At 40.6% G+C, this 17,004-nt stretch overlaps 1 protein-coding gene across 5 annotated transcripts in view; it reads left to right on the top strand.

Annotated features, from left to right (window-relative positions):
• Nucleotides 1-17,004, top strand: part of unc5db (unc-5 netrin receptor Db) — a 217,520-nt gene that overhangs the window by 155,326 nt on the left and 45,190 nt on the right. For all 5 annotated transcript variants that reach the window (XM_020474537.2, XM_020474523.2, XM_020474518.2 and 2 more), the window contains exons 3-4: nucleotides 15,251-15,394; nucleotides 16,084-16,187. In XM_020474537.2, the coding sequence (XP_020330126.1) occupies nucleotides 15,251-15,394; nucleotides 16,084-16,187 (248 nt within the window). The remainder of the gene's footprint in view (nucleotides 1-15,250; nucleotides 15,395-16,083; nucleotides 16,188-17,004) is intronic.

Below are 17,004 nucleotides of genomic sequence, written 5' to 3'. Positions count from 1 at the left end.
GGTTTAGAGCACTTCACTTATTCATTAACTCAAAGTCTTTCGTCAAACCCTAAATCAAATCATCTCTGTCGTGGCTAGGCTTGGCTTTAGCTTTCGGCTATGGGAATCAACTCACGCACGTTCTTTGTCTTTGTCTTTCATGTCCTCTGCTTTCCTTTTCTTGTTTCTTTGTTCTATAGTTTTCATTGTGTCTTTGTTCTATAGTCTCCTAGGTTATTTGTTCTATAGTTCTCCTTGTTTCTTGGTTCTATAGTTCTCCTTGTTGCTTTGTTCTATAGTTCTCCTTGTTTCTTTGTTCTATAGTTCTCCTTGTTTCTTTGTTCTATAGGTCTCCTTGTTTCTTGTTTCTATAGTGCTCCTTGTTTCTTTGTTCTATAGTTCTCCTTGTTTCTTGTTTCTATAGTTCTCCTTGTTTCTTGGTTCTATAGTGCTCCTTGTTTCTTGTTTCTATAGTTCTCCTTGTTTCTTGTTTCTATAGTGCTCTTTGTTTCTTTGTTCTATAGTTCTCCTTGTTTCTTGTTTCTATAGTTCTCCTTGTTTCTTGGTTCTATAGTTCTCCTTGTTTCTTGTTTCTATAGTTCTCCTTGTTTCTTTGTTATTTAGTTCTCCTTATTTCTTTGTTCTATAGTTCTCCTTGTTTCTTTTATTTAGGTCTCCTTGTTTCTTTGTTATTTAGGTCTCCTTGTTTCTTGGTTCTATAGTTCTCCTTGTTTCTTGTTTCTATAGTGCTCCTTGTTTCTTTGTTCTATAGTTCTCCTTGTTTCTTTGTTCTATAGTTCTCCTTGTTTCTTTGTTCTATAGTTCTCCTTGTTTCTTTGTTATTTAGTTATCCTTGTTTCTTTGTTCTATAGTTCTCCTTGTTTCTTGGTTCTATAGTGCTCCTTGTTTCTTTGTTCTATAGTTCTCATTGTTTCTTGGTTCTATAGTTCTCCTTGTTTCTTGGTTCTATAGTGCTCTTTGTTTCTTGGTTCTATAGTGCTCCTTATTTCTTGGTTCTATAATGCTCTTTGTTTCTTGGTTCTATAGTTCTCCTTGTTTCTTTGTTATATAGTTCTCCTTGTTTCTTTGTTCTATAGTTCTCCTTGTTTCTTGGTTCTATAGTGCTCCTTGTTTCTTGGTTCTATAGTGCTCTTTGTTTCTTGGTTCTATAGTGCTCTTTGTTTCTTGGTTCTATAGTGCTCTTTGTTTCTTGGTTCTATAGTTCTCCTTGTTTCTTTGTTCTATAGTTCTCCTTGTTTCTTGGTTCTATAGTTCTCCTTGTTTCTTGGTTCTATAGTGCTCCTTGTTTCTTGGTTCTATAGTGCTCCTTGTTTCTTGGTTCTATAGTTCTCATTGTTTCTTGGTTCTATAGTTCTCCTTGTTTCTTTGTTCTATAGTTCTCCTTGTTTCTTGGTTCTATAGTGCTCATTGTTTCTTGGTTCTATAGTTCTCCTTGTTTCTTGGTTCTATAGTGCTCTTTGTTTCTTGGTTCTATAGTTCTCCTTGTTTCTTGGTTCTATAGTTCTCCTTGTTTTTTTGTTACTTAGTCCTTGTTTCTTGGTTCTATAGTTCTCCTTGTTTCTTTGTTCTATAGTTCTCCTTGTTTCTTGGTTCTATAGTGCTCCTTGTTGCTTGGTTCTATAGTGCTCCTTGTTGCTTGGTTCTATAGTGCTCCTTGTTTCTTTGTTCTATAGTGCTCCTGGTTTCTTGGTTCTATAGTGCTCCTTGTTTCTTGGTTCTATAGTGTTTCTTGGTTCTATAGTGCTCCTTGTTTCTTGGTTCTATAGTGTTCCTTGTTTCTTGGTTCTATAGTGCTCCTTGTTTCTTGGTTCTATAGTGCTCTTTGTTTATTGGTTCTATAGTTCTTCCCTTTTCTTGGTTCTATAGTTCTCCTTGTTTCTTGGTTCTATAGTGCTCCTTGTTTCTTGGTTCTATAGTGCTCCTTGTTTCTTGGTTCTATAGTGCTCCTTGTTTCTTTGTTCTATAGTGCTCCTGGTTTCTTGGTTCTATAGTGTTTCTTGGTTCTATAGTGTTTCTTGGTTCTATAGTGCTCCTTGTTTCTTGGTTCTATAGTGCTCCTTGTTTCTTGGTTCTATAGTGCTCTTTGTTTCTTGGTTCTATAGTTCTTCCCTTTTCTTGGTTCTATAGTTCTCCTTGTTTCTTGGTTCTATAGTGCTCCTTGTTTCTTGGTTCTATAGTGCTCCTTGTTTCTTGGTTCTATAGTGTTTCTTGGTTCTATAGTGCTCATTGTTTCTTGGTTCTATAGTGCTCCTTGTTTCTTGGTTCTATAGTGCTCCTTGTTTCTTGGTTCTATAGTGCTCTTTGTTTCTTGGTTCTATAGTTCTTCCCTTTTCTTGGTTCTATAGTTCTCCTTGTTTCTTGGTTCTATAGTGCTCCTTGTTTCTTGGTTCTATAGTGCTCCTTGTTTCTTGGTTCTATAGTGCTCCTTGTTTCTTTGTTCTATAGTGCTCCTGGTTTCTTGGTTCTATAGTGCTCCTTGTTTCTTGGTTCTATAGTGTTTCTTGGTTCTATAGTGTTTATTGGTTCTATAGTGCTCCTTGTTTCTTGGTTCTATAGTGCTCCTTGTTTCTTGGTTCTATAGTGCTCTTTGTTTCTTGGTTCTATAGTTCTTCCCTTTTCTTGGTTCTATAGTTCTCCTTGTTTCTTGGTTCTATAGTGCTCCTTGTTTCTTGGTTCTATAGTGCTCCTTGTTTCTTGGTTCTATAGTGTTTCTTGGTTCTATAGTGCTCCTTGTTTCTTGGTTCTATAGTGCTCCTTGTTTCTTGGTTCTATAGTGCTCTTTGTTTCTTGGTTCTATAGTTCTTCCCTTTTCTTGGTTCTATAGTTCTCCTTGTTTCTTGGTTCTATAGTTCTAATTGTTTCTTGGTTCTATAGTTCTCCTTGTTTCTTGGTTCTATAGTGCTCTTTGTTTCTTGGTTCTATAGTGCTCTTTGTTTCTTGGTTCTATAGTTCTTCCCTTTTCTTGGTTCTATAGTTCTCCTTGTTTCTTGGTTCTATAGTTCTCCTTGTTTCTTGGTTCTATAGTGCTCCTTGTTTCTTGGTTCTATAGTGCTCCTTGTTTCTTGGTTCTATAGTGCTCCTTGTTTCTTTGTTCTATAGTGCTCCTGGTTTCTTGGTTCTATAGTGCTCCTTGTTTCTTGGTTCTATAGTGTTTCTTGGTTCTATAGTGCTCCTTGTTTCTTGGTTCTATAGTGCTCCTTGTTTCTTGGTTCTATAGTGCTCCTTGTTTCTTGGTTCTATAGTGCTCTTTGTTTCTTGGTTCTATAGTTATTCCCTTTTCTTGGTTCTATAGTTCTCCTTGTTTCTTGGTTCTATAGTGCTCCTTGTTTCTTGGTTCTATAGTGCTCCGTGTTTCTTGGTTCTATAGTGCTCCTTGTTTCTTTGTTCTATAGTGCTCCTGGTTTCTTGGTTCTATAGTGCTCCTTGTTTCTTGGTTCTATAGTGTTTCTTGGTTCTATAGTGTTTCTTGGTTCTATAGTGCTCCTTGTTTCTTGGTTCTATAGTGCTCCTTGTTTCTTGGTTCTATAGTGCTCTTTGTTTCTTGGTTCTATAGTTCTTCCCTTTTCTTGGTTCTATAGTTCTCCTTGTTTCTTGGTTCTATAGTGCTCCTTGTTTCTTGTTTCTATAGTGCTCCTTGTTTCTTGGTTCTATAGTGTTTCTTGGTTCTATAGTGCTCCTTGTTTCTTGGTTCTATAGTCCTTGTTTCTTGGTTCTATAGTGCTCCTTGTTTCTTGGTTCTATAGTGCTCTTTGTTTCTTGGTTCTATAGTTCTTCCCTTTTCTTGGTTCTATAGTTCTCCTTGTTTCTTGGTTCTATAGTGCTCCTTGTTTCTTGGTTCTATAGTGCTCCTTGTTTCTTGGTTCTATAGTGCTCCTTGTTTCTTTGTTCTATAGTGCTCCTGGTTTCTTGGTTCTATAGTGCTTCTTGTTTCTTGGTTCTATAGTGTTTCTTGGTTCTATAGTGTTTCTTGGTTCTATAGTTCTCCTTGTTTCTTGGTTCTATAGTGCTCCTTGTTTCTTGTTTCTATAGTGCTCCTTGTTTCTTGGTTCTATAGTGCTCCTTGTTTCTTGGTTCTATAGTGCTCCTTGTTTCTTGGTTCTATAGTGCTCTTTGTTTCTTGGTTCTATAGTTCTTCCCTTTTCTTGGTTCTATAGTTCTCCTTGTTTCTTGGTTCTATAGTGCTCCTTGTTTCTTGGTTCTATAGTGCTCCTTGTTTCTTTGTTCTATAGTGCTCCTGGTTTCTTGGTTCTATAGTGCTTCTTGTTTCTTGGTTCTATAGTGTTTCTTGGTTCTATAGTGTTTCTTGGTTCTATAGTGCTCCTTTTTCTTGGTTCTATAGTGCTCCTTGTTTCTTGGTTCTATAGTGCTCTTTGTTTCTTGGTTCTATAGTTCTTCCCTTTTCTTGGTTCTATAGTTCTCCTTGTTTCTTGGTTCTATAGTGCTCCTTGTTTCTTGGTTCTATAGTGCTCCTTGTTTCTTGGTTCTATAGTGTTTCTTGGTTCTATAGTGCTCCTTGTTTCTTGGTTCTATAGTGCTCCTTGTTTCTTGGTTCTATAGTGCTCTTTGTTTCTTGGTTCTATAGTTCTTCCCTTTTCTTGGTTCTATAGTTCTCCTTGTTTCTTGGTTCTATAGTTCTAATTGTTTCTTGGTTCTATAGTTCTCCTTGTTTCTTGGTTCTATAGTTCTCCTTCTTTATTTGTCCATGCGTTCCTCTCCTGCATCTCCATTGTTCTGTTTTTCCCCTTATTTGCTCCCATGTCTTCACCTGTGCTCGGCATAGCCGCGGAAAGTAGGGGTGCTAAAGGTTCTGCAGCACCCCCTGATAAATATATCTTTTTTTAAATGTAATCCCATACATTTTGTGAACTGGGCGTTTATTACTCCTGTGTGAGTGGACCAAAATAGTTGTCAGCAGTGCAGGTAGCAAAAATTCCCTCAGATCTTTTTGGTTTTAAAGCACAGACTTTGGAGACACACATTTAGTGCAATACCATAGGGCTATGTTGGTAACCAGATTGAATAGGCAAAGGTATAAATATAAAATACAAATAGTAGGTCTATATGTAGCCTATTAAAATATGTATGAAAAATGTGTTTATCTCATTCAGTTTCACACTCGCGACGCCTCCCAAACCTACTTGTGACCCCCGCAGTTTGAGAACCACTGGTGTAAGCAATATCCAGTCCTATCAGATCAGTGAAATAATGTACATGAGGGCAGATGGAAGGGAGCATATTCCTGGAATGAGACCTAGGAGCTAAGAGTCCAGGACAGAGGAACACCATTAACATGTAACCTACAAACAGGCAGAAAACAGTAAATAGGCAGCAAACAGGCAGTAATCCTGCTGCAAAGAAGCAACAAACAGGAAGCAAACAGACAGCATACAGGCTGATAACAGGCAGTGACACTACTTCCCCTCAGCAGTGACCTCAGTCTCACCTCACGCTCAACTCTCCTATATCATGAGTGTTGGATTGCTTTTACCATTATGTAATGGGCACTAAAGCAAGGATTGATGTTATCTTTGCCCCAGGATTCCTGTGTGACACTGTTAATGGTGTTGTTAACTGAATGTGCCCAGACAATACAATACACCTCACACACATACCGTACCCTATACAGAATAGGCTCCTTAGGGGTGATATAACTTTATTCCATGCCAGACAGGACTTGGTGTATTGAGGCCTGTGTTCTATTTGTACAATATATTCCTTTTGTTGGTAGGTACTGAAACCATCACATTTCTATCGAGTGCACCTAGAGGTCTGTCATGGGCTCAGATGGCTAAGTCCACCTGAGATCTGTCTGTGCCGGACACTTTCTTGACATGTTCAAATAGTGGACTCAGTCTTTCTCCTCTCAAATGTTCTCAGGGTGCATTTAATGGGCAGTTGGAGCACAACTAGGGTTTTGCATTGAGGTTTTGTTGCCACTAAAAAGTTAGCTTGCAACAGGGTATTGGCAGAACAATTGCTGCAATGCAACAAGGCGCTGTGGCTTTTTCTAGCAATAGTTTGTTACGAAAACCTGTACTGTGATTTTTTTTTGTGCCCGCAACTGTACTGAACATGGGCTTGCCTATACATTAAGGCGTTGCATACACAAGTCAATTCATTTTATTGTTTACATTTCGGAACCTAGTCAATAATCATTCACTTTAGGTTCAACCCAGGACATCCTTGAGCAAACACGGCTTTCCAGCAAACAAAACAAACATAGCAGTGAAGTCACGAATTCTGAAGAATAATAAAAACCCTTTTCCATCGCCCACTGAAAACAGTATGACATCGCTTCCCTTACCTAGCCACAGATGGAGATGAAACTCAACTTGAAAACTTCTGTCCCGATATTTCCTGTATGAGTGGTTGCATTTGCAATTAGGTAAACTCTTTCCCCCACAACTATTGCAGCATAATGCCCTTTTGGCTCACTTGCTAATTCTCTCTGCTTATAATGCCATGGATCCAAACAAGCTATTAATGGTCTGTGTTTCTTTTGTCAGACTTTTGATTTAGTTTTAGCAAGCTTTACATTGGATATGATTTTGTTGTTAAGAGGTAAAGAGGAGAGTTGGCTCTGTCAGTGTTGTTGGCCTCTAATTCCAGAGTTAAACAGTGGGCATTGGGCCTAATGGATGTGGCAGGCAATAGCCTTATCTGGATAGAGCAGCCTATCTCTCTGCAGTGAGGAATAAAAATGGTGCATTATAAAATATCATGTCCCCAAATGCAGGAAATTATCATTTTTTTCTAGCAAGCTTAAAGCTTGAATCGTGTGTGTGTGCACATGCATGCAAGCTCGTGTCTGTGTGAGTGGTTAGAGTGTGTGTAGGTGGGAAGAGGTTGTCTGATTTCGTAATAGATTTTCTGTATTAATGCATTAAGTGCCCCGTCATTGTTTTAGATAGGCCTATTTTTAAACCGTGCTTGCCTTGTGTGATCATTCTTTCTTTCTACCCAAAGGTTGTGCTAATGTGCTAATGCTGTTTCTCTCCTCGACTGAGAGGTAAGGGTTACATCCTCAATTGTGCTCAAAGTGTTTACATTTACCATGGCTGCCTTGGTAGACTGGGATACACACGTGCGCACCCACACATACAAACTCAACTGCAACAAGTTAAGAACTCCTTAATGGGTAGACATTGTTGATAGTTTAAATTATTGCGGTAAGATCGGGTCAAATACGTCACCCTGCTTCTCATTTATCTGTGGTTAAAACGTCTCGATTTCTACACACGCTTTATATGCCAAACCCTCCAGTGCCTCCCCTGTGAATAACTTTAGCAGGAAGCAGAAACACGGGTGTTGCCAGAGGCCAGTCATGGTTCTCTTAGAGGGTTGGATGATGTGTTAAGAGGGAATGAGGAGGCTTGGTGGAGACAGCAACATGCGCACTGTGCAGGTGGAGCAGCAATGGCTAGAGCACTCCATGGGGACCTTCTGACTTTGTAATACCAACGTACTTACAGTGGACTCTGGAAGTGAAGTGTAGCTCCATGAAATGGCTCAGTGAAAAGGCTTATATTGCAACCCAATATAAGGAATAGGGTGCCATTTGGGATTTAGCCTTATTTGATAATCCCTAGCAGGAAGATGTAGCATCCGCTGGTTGGTTAATAGATCAAAAGCGGGATCCAGGCTCTTCTTATGCTCTCCCTCCTGTCCAACTCACAGCAAAAGCTGAGCCATGGCAAGACAACAGTGCAAATCCATAGGAAGAACAGATTAGCCTTGCTTTGTCCCCTCCAACTATGCTCCCACCACCCTAACCTCCATTCCTATTTCATGTTTTTCGGCCAATCGCCATGGCTTAAGTCATTCTTTTTATAATTCTGCCTTTTGGATCGTTTTGTCACTTGTAAAACCACTTACATTTTTTTTAAAGAAAGAAAAGTTGGGTGTAAGAAATCAAGAGGGTTTAGTTTAATATGTCCTGTCAACGGTGCTCTGCCTATAAACAAAAGGGGTGACATGACAAAGTGCCAAAGCTCGGGTCTGTCTCTCAGGCACACCACCTGTCGTGGACGGTTAGTCCTCAAGGAAATGTGTCTCTCCGATGCTAGAGATATCGGGACCTGCTAACTCTCATTAGCATATTACTCAGTGATGTTTTTTTTTTAGGGGGGGGGGGCTTCTGTGACATCATTAGTAATGACCTTCTCTGCTATCTCTTCACCCTATGCTCTGTCAATTGCCATATCTTTGCAAGGGAGTTATGAATTATGTTATGTCTCACTACACATTGTGACTGGTGCTGGCTGGCTGTAGTAGTGATTGGAGAACTTTCAAAGAATCTACTTGTCCCTTAAGGATATAATCATGTCTACAGAGATGTCTGTTAATTCATAAAAAAACATTTCCCATCAGAATTTGAATTTGTTTGGACGATAGCAGTGGAACGAGTTCCAACAACATTTGTGCTGTAAAATCAATTTGGAGACTAAAGGGATATACTATACGCAGTCTTCGCAAACTGAGCCGACGGAGATCCGTTTGCGTCGCTCTCTACTTAGTTCTACGTACATTTGTGCGTTTTGAATATTTTTTAAACGTGACGCAAACAGACCTCCATCGGCTCCATTTACGTAGACTGTGTAGAACCCTTAACAGGTGGCTGAGGTTGTTTGTTAGCATCATTGATACACTAGTCTTTCTTCAGAGCCATAATGTAGACCGTATTCCTAATTGTGGCGATGAATGTGTATCTTGAGTAATTTTCTGTATCTCACCCACAAGCAACAGCATTATCTGGACGGAATCCAGATATTAAAACGGAATTCGACAATATAAAAAATTGTATTGAAATTAGTAGCAATCAACTAAATGTATTGAACTTATTAGATGTTTATTTTATTTGCCCAAGATGATAAGACATGAACAAAATGCACAAGTGATTGTATATTCCTTTGAGGCAACGGCGCAGGACAAACAGATTTCCCGCATGGAATGGCCTTCATTTCTCAGAACTAGAATAGACTGACGAGTTTCAGAAGAAAGTCCTTTGTTTCTGGCCATTTTGAGCCTGTAATTGAACCCACAAATGCTGATACTCCAGATACTCAACTAGTCTAAAGAAGGCCAGTTTTATTGCTTCTTTAATCAGACAACCGTTTTCAGCTATGCTAACATAATTGCAAAAGGGTTTTCTAATGATCAATTAGCCTTTTAAAATGATAAACTTGGATCTGCTAACACAACATACCATTGGAACACAGGAGTGATGGATGATGATAATGGGCCTCTGTACGCCTATGTAGATATTCCATTAAAAAATCTGCCGTTTCCAGCTACAATAGTCATTTACAACATTAGCAATGTATACACTGTATTTCTGATAAATGTTATGTTATTTGAATGGACACAATGTGCTTTTCTTTCAAAAACAGGGACATTTTTATTAAGTGACCCCAAACTTTTGAACGGTAATGTATATCAAATCAGTTCTCTAGGTTTAATTATTATGTGATTAAACTGATCATGTAAACATTAGTTAACTAGGAAGTCGGGGCATCACGGAAAATGTTGAGATTACGCAGTTATAATTTTCCGAATATAACTCTTCAGATATTTTAATGTCTAATCAATTGGTCTGCTATTAATGAATTATTACCTCATCAGTTCTCATTACTGAACATCGCAAACCCTTGGATATCTGCACATACCTTAGTTTCCATAATGAATCAGCAATATACAAATTGGCTAAATTATTTATTTACTAACTAACTAATCACAGAAATACATACAAAACAAACAGTAGATATTGGTTACTAACAATGATCGAAAAAACCCTAGTGGGGTATGCCGATAAGATGGCTTGGTAGACAAAGGAAAGGGGTGGGGACTGAGAAAGAGCGGGAAAGACTAAATGGATTCACTACACACAGTCGATAATTACAGTGCCTTTGCGAAAGTATTGAACTTTGCGACCTTTTGCCACATTTCAGGCTTCAAACATAAAGATATAAAACTGTATGTTTTTGTGAAGAATCAACAACAAGTGGGACACAATCATGAAGTGGAACGACATTTATTGGATATTTCAAACTTTAACAAATCAAAAACTGAAAAATTGTACGTGCAAAATTATTCAGCCCCCTTAAGTTAATACTTTGTAATAGAAGACCAGTTTTGAACTAAGATAAGCACTTCGTTCTGGTAGACTCTTTCCCTCAATACTGCATGGCAGATTCAAATCTGAAACCTGTAATAACAAAACGGAGAAAACAGAATTTTAAATAAATAAATAAATGGAATTAAGCAAAAAATAAAACCGATTCTATAAGGCCCTTATTAATCCATCCATTTATATATATATATTTGTTTTTATTTAACCTTTATATAACTAGGCCTGTCAGTTAAGAACAAATTCTTATTTACAATGACGGTCTACCAAAAGGCAAAAAGCCTCCTGTGGGGACGGGGGCTAGGATTAACAATTCAAAATTAAATTAAAATATAGGACAAAGCACACATCACGACGAGACACCACAACCCTACATAAAGAGAGATCTAAGACAACAACATAGCATGGCAGCAACACATGACAACACAGCATGGTAGCAACACAACATGACAACAACATGGTAGCAACACAACATGGTAGCAGCACAAAACATGGTACAAACATTATTGGGCACAGACAACAGCACAAAGGGAAAGAAGGTAGAGGCAACAATACGTTGCGTGAAGCTGCCACAACTGTCAGTAAGGGTGTCCATGAAGATAAATGGAGATAAAACTGTCCAATTTGTGTGTTTGTTGCAGCTTGTTCCAGTCACTAGCTGCAGAAAACTGAAAAGAGGAGCGACTCAGGGATGTGTGTGCTTTGGGGACCTTTAACAGAATGTGACTGGCAGGATGGGTGTTGTATGTGGAGGATGAGGGCTGCAGTAGATATCTCAGATAGGGGGGAGTGAGGCCTAAGAGGGTTTTATTAATAAGCATCAACGGGTGGGTCTTGTGGCAGGTATACAGAGATGACCAGTTTAGAGAGTATAGACTGCAGTGATGTTTCCTATAAGGAGCATTGGTGGAAAATCTGATGGCCGAATGATAATGACCATTTAGCCGCTCGAGAGCACCCTTACCTGTCGATCCATAAATTACATCTCCGTAACCTAGCATGGGTAGGATGGTCATCTGAATCAGGATTAGTTTGGAAGCTGGGGTGAAAGTGGAACGATTACGATAGAGGAAACCAAGTCTAGATTTAACTTTAGCCTGACGCTTTGATATGTGCTGAGAGAAGGACAGTGTACCTTCTAGCCATACTCCCAAGTACTTGTATGAGGTGACTACCTCATGAACATTGAGAAAGACGTGGGGTATAGGATCGAGCCTTGGGGTACTCCCTTGGTGACAGGCAGTGGCTGAGACAGCAGATGTTCTGACTTTATACACTGCACTCTTTGAGAGGTAGTTAGCAAACCAGGTCAAAGACCCCTCAGAAACACCAATACTCCTTAGCCGGCCCACTTATCAAAAGCTTTGGCAAAGTCAATAAAAATAGCAGCACAACATTGCTTAGAATCAAGGGCAATTGTGACATCATTGAGGACATTTAAGGTTGCAGTGACACATCCATAACCTGAGCGGAAACCAGATTGCATACCCAAGGGAATACAATAGACATCAAGAAGCCAATCAGTTGATTACTGTCAAGTACTTCCAACACTTTTGGCAACATAGAAATAGGCCTATTACAGTTAGGATCAGCTTGATCTCTACCTTTAAATAAAATATGCACCGTGGCTGCCTTCTAAGCAATGGGAACCTCCTCAGAGAGGAGAGACAGGTTAAAAAGGTCAGAGATAGGCTTGGCGATGACAGGGGCAGAAACCTTAAAGAAGAAAGGGTCTAAACCATCTGACCCAAATGTTTTTTGGGGGGTCAAGTTTATGGAGCTTCTTTAGCACCTCAGACTCTGTGACCGCCTGCAGGGCAAAACATCGTAGAGGGGCAGGGGAAAAAGACGGAGGAGAATCGGGGCTAGTTACATTAGAAGGGGTGGGAGATGAGGAAATGTTGGACAGGCAAGGAGGCATTGCTGAGTCAAATAGGAATCCTGTGCTCCTTGTCAGTAACAATGACATCATCAACATTAAGGGACATGGGCAGCTTTGAGGAGGAGGGTTTATTCTCCAGGTCTTTAACCATTTTCCAGAACTTCTTGGGGTTAGACCCACAGAGAGAGAACTGCTCCTTAAAGTAACTAACCTTGGCCTTCCAGATAGCCTAAGTGCACTTATTTCTCATTTGCCTGAACGAGAGCCAGTCAGCCTGAGTGTGCGTGTGCCGAGCCTTTCACCAAATGGAATTCTTGAGGTGGAGTAACTCTGCAACATCACGGTTGAACCAGGGGCTGGACCTGTTTTTAATTCTAATTTCTTTATGGGGTTGTGTTTGTTTACAATACCACTGAAAATCAAAAAATAAGGTCCAAGCGTCTTTGACAGCTGATTCTATACCAATTTAGGCCAGGTCATGAAGGAAGGCTAGCTCATTAAAGTTTTTTAGCAAGCGGCTATGACAAAAAGTGAAAAGAATATGGCCTCACGACAAACCTGCCAAGAGAGGGTCACCCACCAAAACTAATGGACCAGGAAAGGAGGGCATTAATCAGAGAGCTGCAAAGCTCCAAAGCGGAGATTGGAGTATCTGTCCATAGGACCACTTTAAGCCGTACACTCCACAGAATTGGGCTTTACGGAAGAGTGACCAGAAAAAAATCCTTTGCTTTAAGAAAACAATAACCAGACACTTTTGGTGTTTGCCAAAAGGCATGTGGGAGACTCCCCAAACATATGGAAGAAGGTACTCTGGTCAGATGAGACTAAAATTGAGCTTTTTGGCCATCAAGGAAAACCCTATGTTTGGCACAAACCCAACACCTCACATCACCCTGAGAACCCCATCCCCACAGTGAAGCATGGTGGTGGCAGCATCATGCTGTGGGGATGTTTTTCATAGGCAGGGACTGGGAAACTGGACAGAATTGAAGGAATGATGGATGGCGCGAAATGCAGGGAAATTCTTGAGGGAAATCTGTTTGATTGGGACGAAGGTTCACCTTCCAGCAGGACAATGCCCATAAGCATACTGCTAAAGCAACACTCGAGTGGTTAAAAGGGAAATATTTAAATGTCTTGTAATGACCTAGTCAAAGCCCAGACCTCAATCCAATTGAGAATCTGTAGTTTGACTTAAAATTGCTGTAAAAGATGGCTCTACAAAGTATTGACTTTTGGGGGGGTGAATAGTTATGCACGCTCAACTTTTCAGTTTTTTTTTTTGTCTTATTTCTTGTTTGTTTCACAATAAAAAAAAATATTTTGCATCTTCAAAGTGGTAGGCATGTTGTGTAAATCAAATGATTACAACCCATCCCCCCCCAACATCCATTTTAATTTCAGGTTGTAAGGAAACAAAATAGGAAAAATGCCATGGGGGGTGAATACTTTCGCAAGCCACTGTAGCATAAAGCTCAATAAAAAATTAAACGACTTGGGGCTAGCCATTGTAAGTTCAGAGTCGCTCGCTCAACAGTGCGTGTGTGCTGGAGGCAAACGAAAGCTTGGGAGTGTGGCGGGGGTACCTGTACCAGACAGGGGGAGACAGGCCAGGGCAGACGGTGAACAGATCGCCAGGTGGAATCCAAGCAGCAGTGCAGCAAGCAACAGGAGTAGGTGTCACACCCACTTGGGAGAAGCTTTTTTCTGGAGGCAGATTCCTTGTAGAAAATGCCAGGGGATGGTCTCTGAACAGCAGGAGGGGGCATCAAAGGCCTCCAGTTCCAGGTTGGATGGTGTTTTCAGCTTTCTGTTTGTTTGCCAGAGCATTTGCTGTATAGCTTGGAAATAGGAATCTTTGGTAGTTCAAATCCTTCCCGGTAATTTTGTCCAAAATCAGGTTGTAGGTTTGGAGTTTTGATTTGGAGTGAAGGTTATGTTGTGGAGGGTAGTATGCTGTATATGTCCTTGCCGAAAAATACAAGTTTATCTTAATCTAATCTTTTGTAAAAAAACATGCTGAAAAATGCGAGCTCACATGCAGCTGTCTCTCTCTCTCTCTCTCACATTAATATATGTTAATATCCACATTAATATCCATGTTCCCTGCAGTTATTTAGTGTGCAGGTGAATTGTTATTTATTCAAAACTCTGATATGCTGTGCAGTAAATGTGCTGTTATGACTCAATGAGCATGTCAGATTAGGCTGCATTTATCATTTATTGTTGTGTGCAGGAGAGGAAAGCGGTGTGGGGGGTGTTAAGAGACTCGGCATGTGTCCCAAATTGCACCATATTCCCTATATAGTGCACTACTTTTGACCAGAGTAGGACACTAGTAGGACACACTAGGGAATAGGGTACCATTTTCTGTCATAAACCCCCCCCCCCCCCCCCCCCCCACCACATTGCATCTTTTCTTTAATCCTGTGTTTGGGAAGCCTGCAGGCTATCGAGACTCTGAAAAGGAGGAAAGAAAACACACATCGCAGATCCCTAAGCCCATGACTCAGATACAAAATGGAAGCCTTTAACAATTCTAAACTGTGTGACAGGTCTGCATAGATTTCAGTTGGCGAGTTTTGCGCTGCGCCGCTAAGAGGATTTCAGAATATGGGAGAGTCCATTCGTACAGACACACTTTAATGTGCTTGTTCTAAAAAATGTGCTGCGTTTGCATTGTGCTAGCTGTGCTTGTGTCACTGTGGTATATGTACTATTATTGTGTCATGGTTACTGTACATACTAGAGTATTCTTTTGAAGCGGGTCTGATGTTAAGCTTGTTAGTGGGGATTATGTTGCTCTAGGCAACTATTTTTCTTGTTCGCACTATTTTGCATCACGCACAACAGAATCCTAAGAGAGGCCTAGGGGACTGCCTATTTAATCTGTGATGCATTTTCAATACCCAGCATAGAGTAAAGGGAGAACAGAATAACATTAGACACACTGATTGGAGCAGTGTGTCAGGCCACCATAAAAACCAAATGTATTTTTAAAATTGTATTTTGGCAAACCATTGATCAATACTACCAGACAGACTTTCTAAATATTTGATCAGATCCCACCCTCCTCCTCTTTAAATATGTTGCGAGGATCTCTCAACTATGGTTAGCACATTCCACGGACTGAGAACTAGAGGTCCTGTAAATGTTCCTGGCACTTGTGCTGTGATCTCTAAATAACACCTGATCTAACAAGTAAGATCACTTATTGGCTGTTTCTTTCCACTGTGCAGGTCTGAAGGTGCGTGAGGTGCTGATCAACGTGTCCCGTCAGCAGGTGGAGGACTTCCACGGCCCAGAGGACTACTGGTGTCTGTGTGTGGCCTGGAGCCACCTGGGCACCTCCAAGAGCCGCAAGGCCACAGTACACATCGCATGTGAGTAGCCTACATAGCAATGCACATTTTAGTTTTTGTGCTAGCGCTAACATACTTGATTCAACCAATCAACAAGCCTTTAGTTTAATCAGGTATGTTAGTGCTAGAGCACAGAACCAGGCTTTGGAAACACTGACCCATAGAATTAGAATGAATAGAACAGGTGTCTCCATTCAGGTCAATTTTGCGTGGACTGGTGGCCATTTTGAGTGTTGCCAGGAGGTTGCCGGTAGAATTGCCATGGTTAGAGGTTCGATCCCCATCCTACTCATTATATTTATATGGTAATACCACAGTCTCACATTACAGTGAATGGACAAAACTGCACTGCAGGAGTAAATAGATTAAAGCAGAGTGCAACGTAGAGAAAAAATGATGTCCTTGGCATATACTGTAAAGCTTCATGGGCATATTATAAAGTATATGTACTCATCAGCCAGTGCAGTCTATCCTCCAAATGACCTTGGGAACCTGCAGGCAGATGAAGGAAGGAAGGAAGGAAGGAGATGAGCTCCCAATTCATCCATCCCCCCCAGCCCGTTTCTCACTCGCAAGGTTGATACTGTGTCCAAACCAAGGGCAGGGCCAGGCAGGGAGAGTGGCAGTGGCAAGTGGTGTTAGTGATGGGGAGATTGAGGGCAGGCTGGACATGGCACGGACTGACAGCACGGTGTTCTCTCCCCACACAGACCTGAGGAAGAACTTTGAGCAGGACCCCCAGGGGAAGGAAGTGCCAATCAAAGGGATGATCGTGCTGCATTGCCGCCCCCCAGAGGGAGTGCCCACGGCAGAGGTAAGACCCCAGCTTCCCAGTCCTTAACACTTAACTCCCCTCCAACAAGATGAGAGCCTCTCTGTGCAGGGGAACAGCTTACCTTACACTCCAGGCTGTTGAAATACTCTAGATTTGAACATTTCAACTCTTTGCAGCAAGGGGAAACTGTCTGCTTTGAAAATATATTTCTTCCCAACTGTGTAAATGGGAGAGGTAGGCATACACTACACACTGTGATTTGTTATAATGACAATGTTGTTGTTGGTTGCACCTATCTTTTGTTGATGTTAATTGCTGAAATGGAACATCGCTCCAATTTTAATAATTGTAATGGTTCTAGTTTCTTACAGTATATGCAATGGGTACATGGCCCATGAGCACTATGCACATGTTTATATAGTTTGGTGTCTATTAATTGAGTAGCATTTTGATCACGGGTCAGTAGTTCAATCAGATTTCCACCAAAAAACAGATAAGATGTTTGGGTTTTTTTGACGTTGAAAAGAACCCCAGGCCTTAATGTGAGATGAAACACATTGAACTGACTCAGCCTGGGTTCCAATTTCTATGACACAATAAATACTGAAAAATTACAGGGCTCCGTCCCCTATTCCCTATATAGTGTACTACTTTTGACCAGGGCCCATGATGCACTATATAGGGAATAGGGTACCATTTGGGACGAACTCGCACAGGGTGAGTGTTTCAAATGTAATTGGACACAAATGGTGAAAAAACACATTGGATAAAAAATTTAAAAAGCACACTGGCGTCTTGCTGTGCGAGTATTTGTACTACATGCTATTTTCATTACTGCGTTTGATTCATTTAGCCT

Source organism: Oncorhynchus kisutch, linkage group LG3, assembly GCF_002021735.2.
Source record: "Oncorhynchus kisutch isolate 150728-3 linkage group LG3, Okis_V2, whole genome shotgun sequence".
NCBI lineage: Eukaryota > Metazoa > Chordata > Actinopteri > Salmoniformes > Salmonidae > Oncorhynchus > Oncorhynchus kisutch.
The sequence above is the reverse complement of the archived record's forward strand: the minus strand, read 5'-3'. Positions and strand labels throughout refer to the sequence as shown.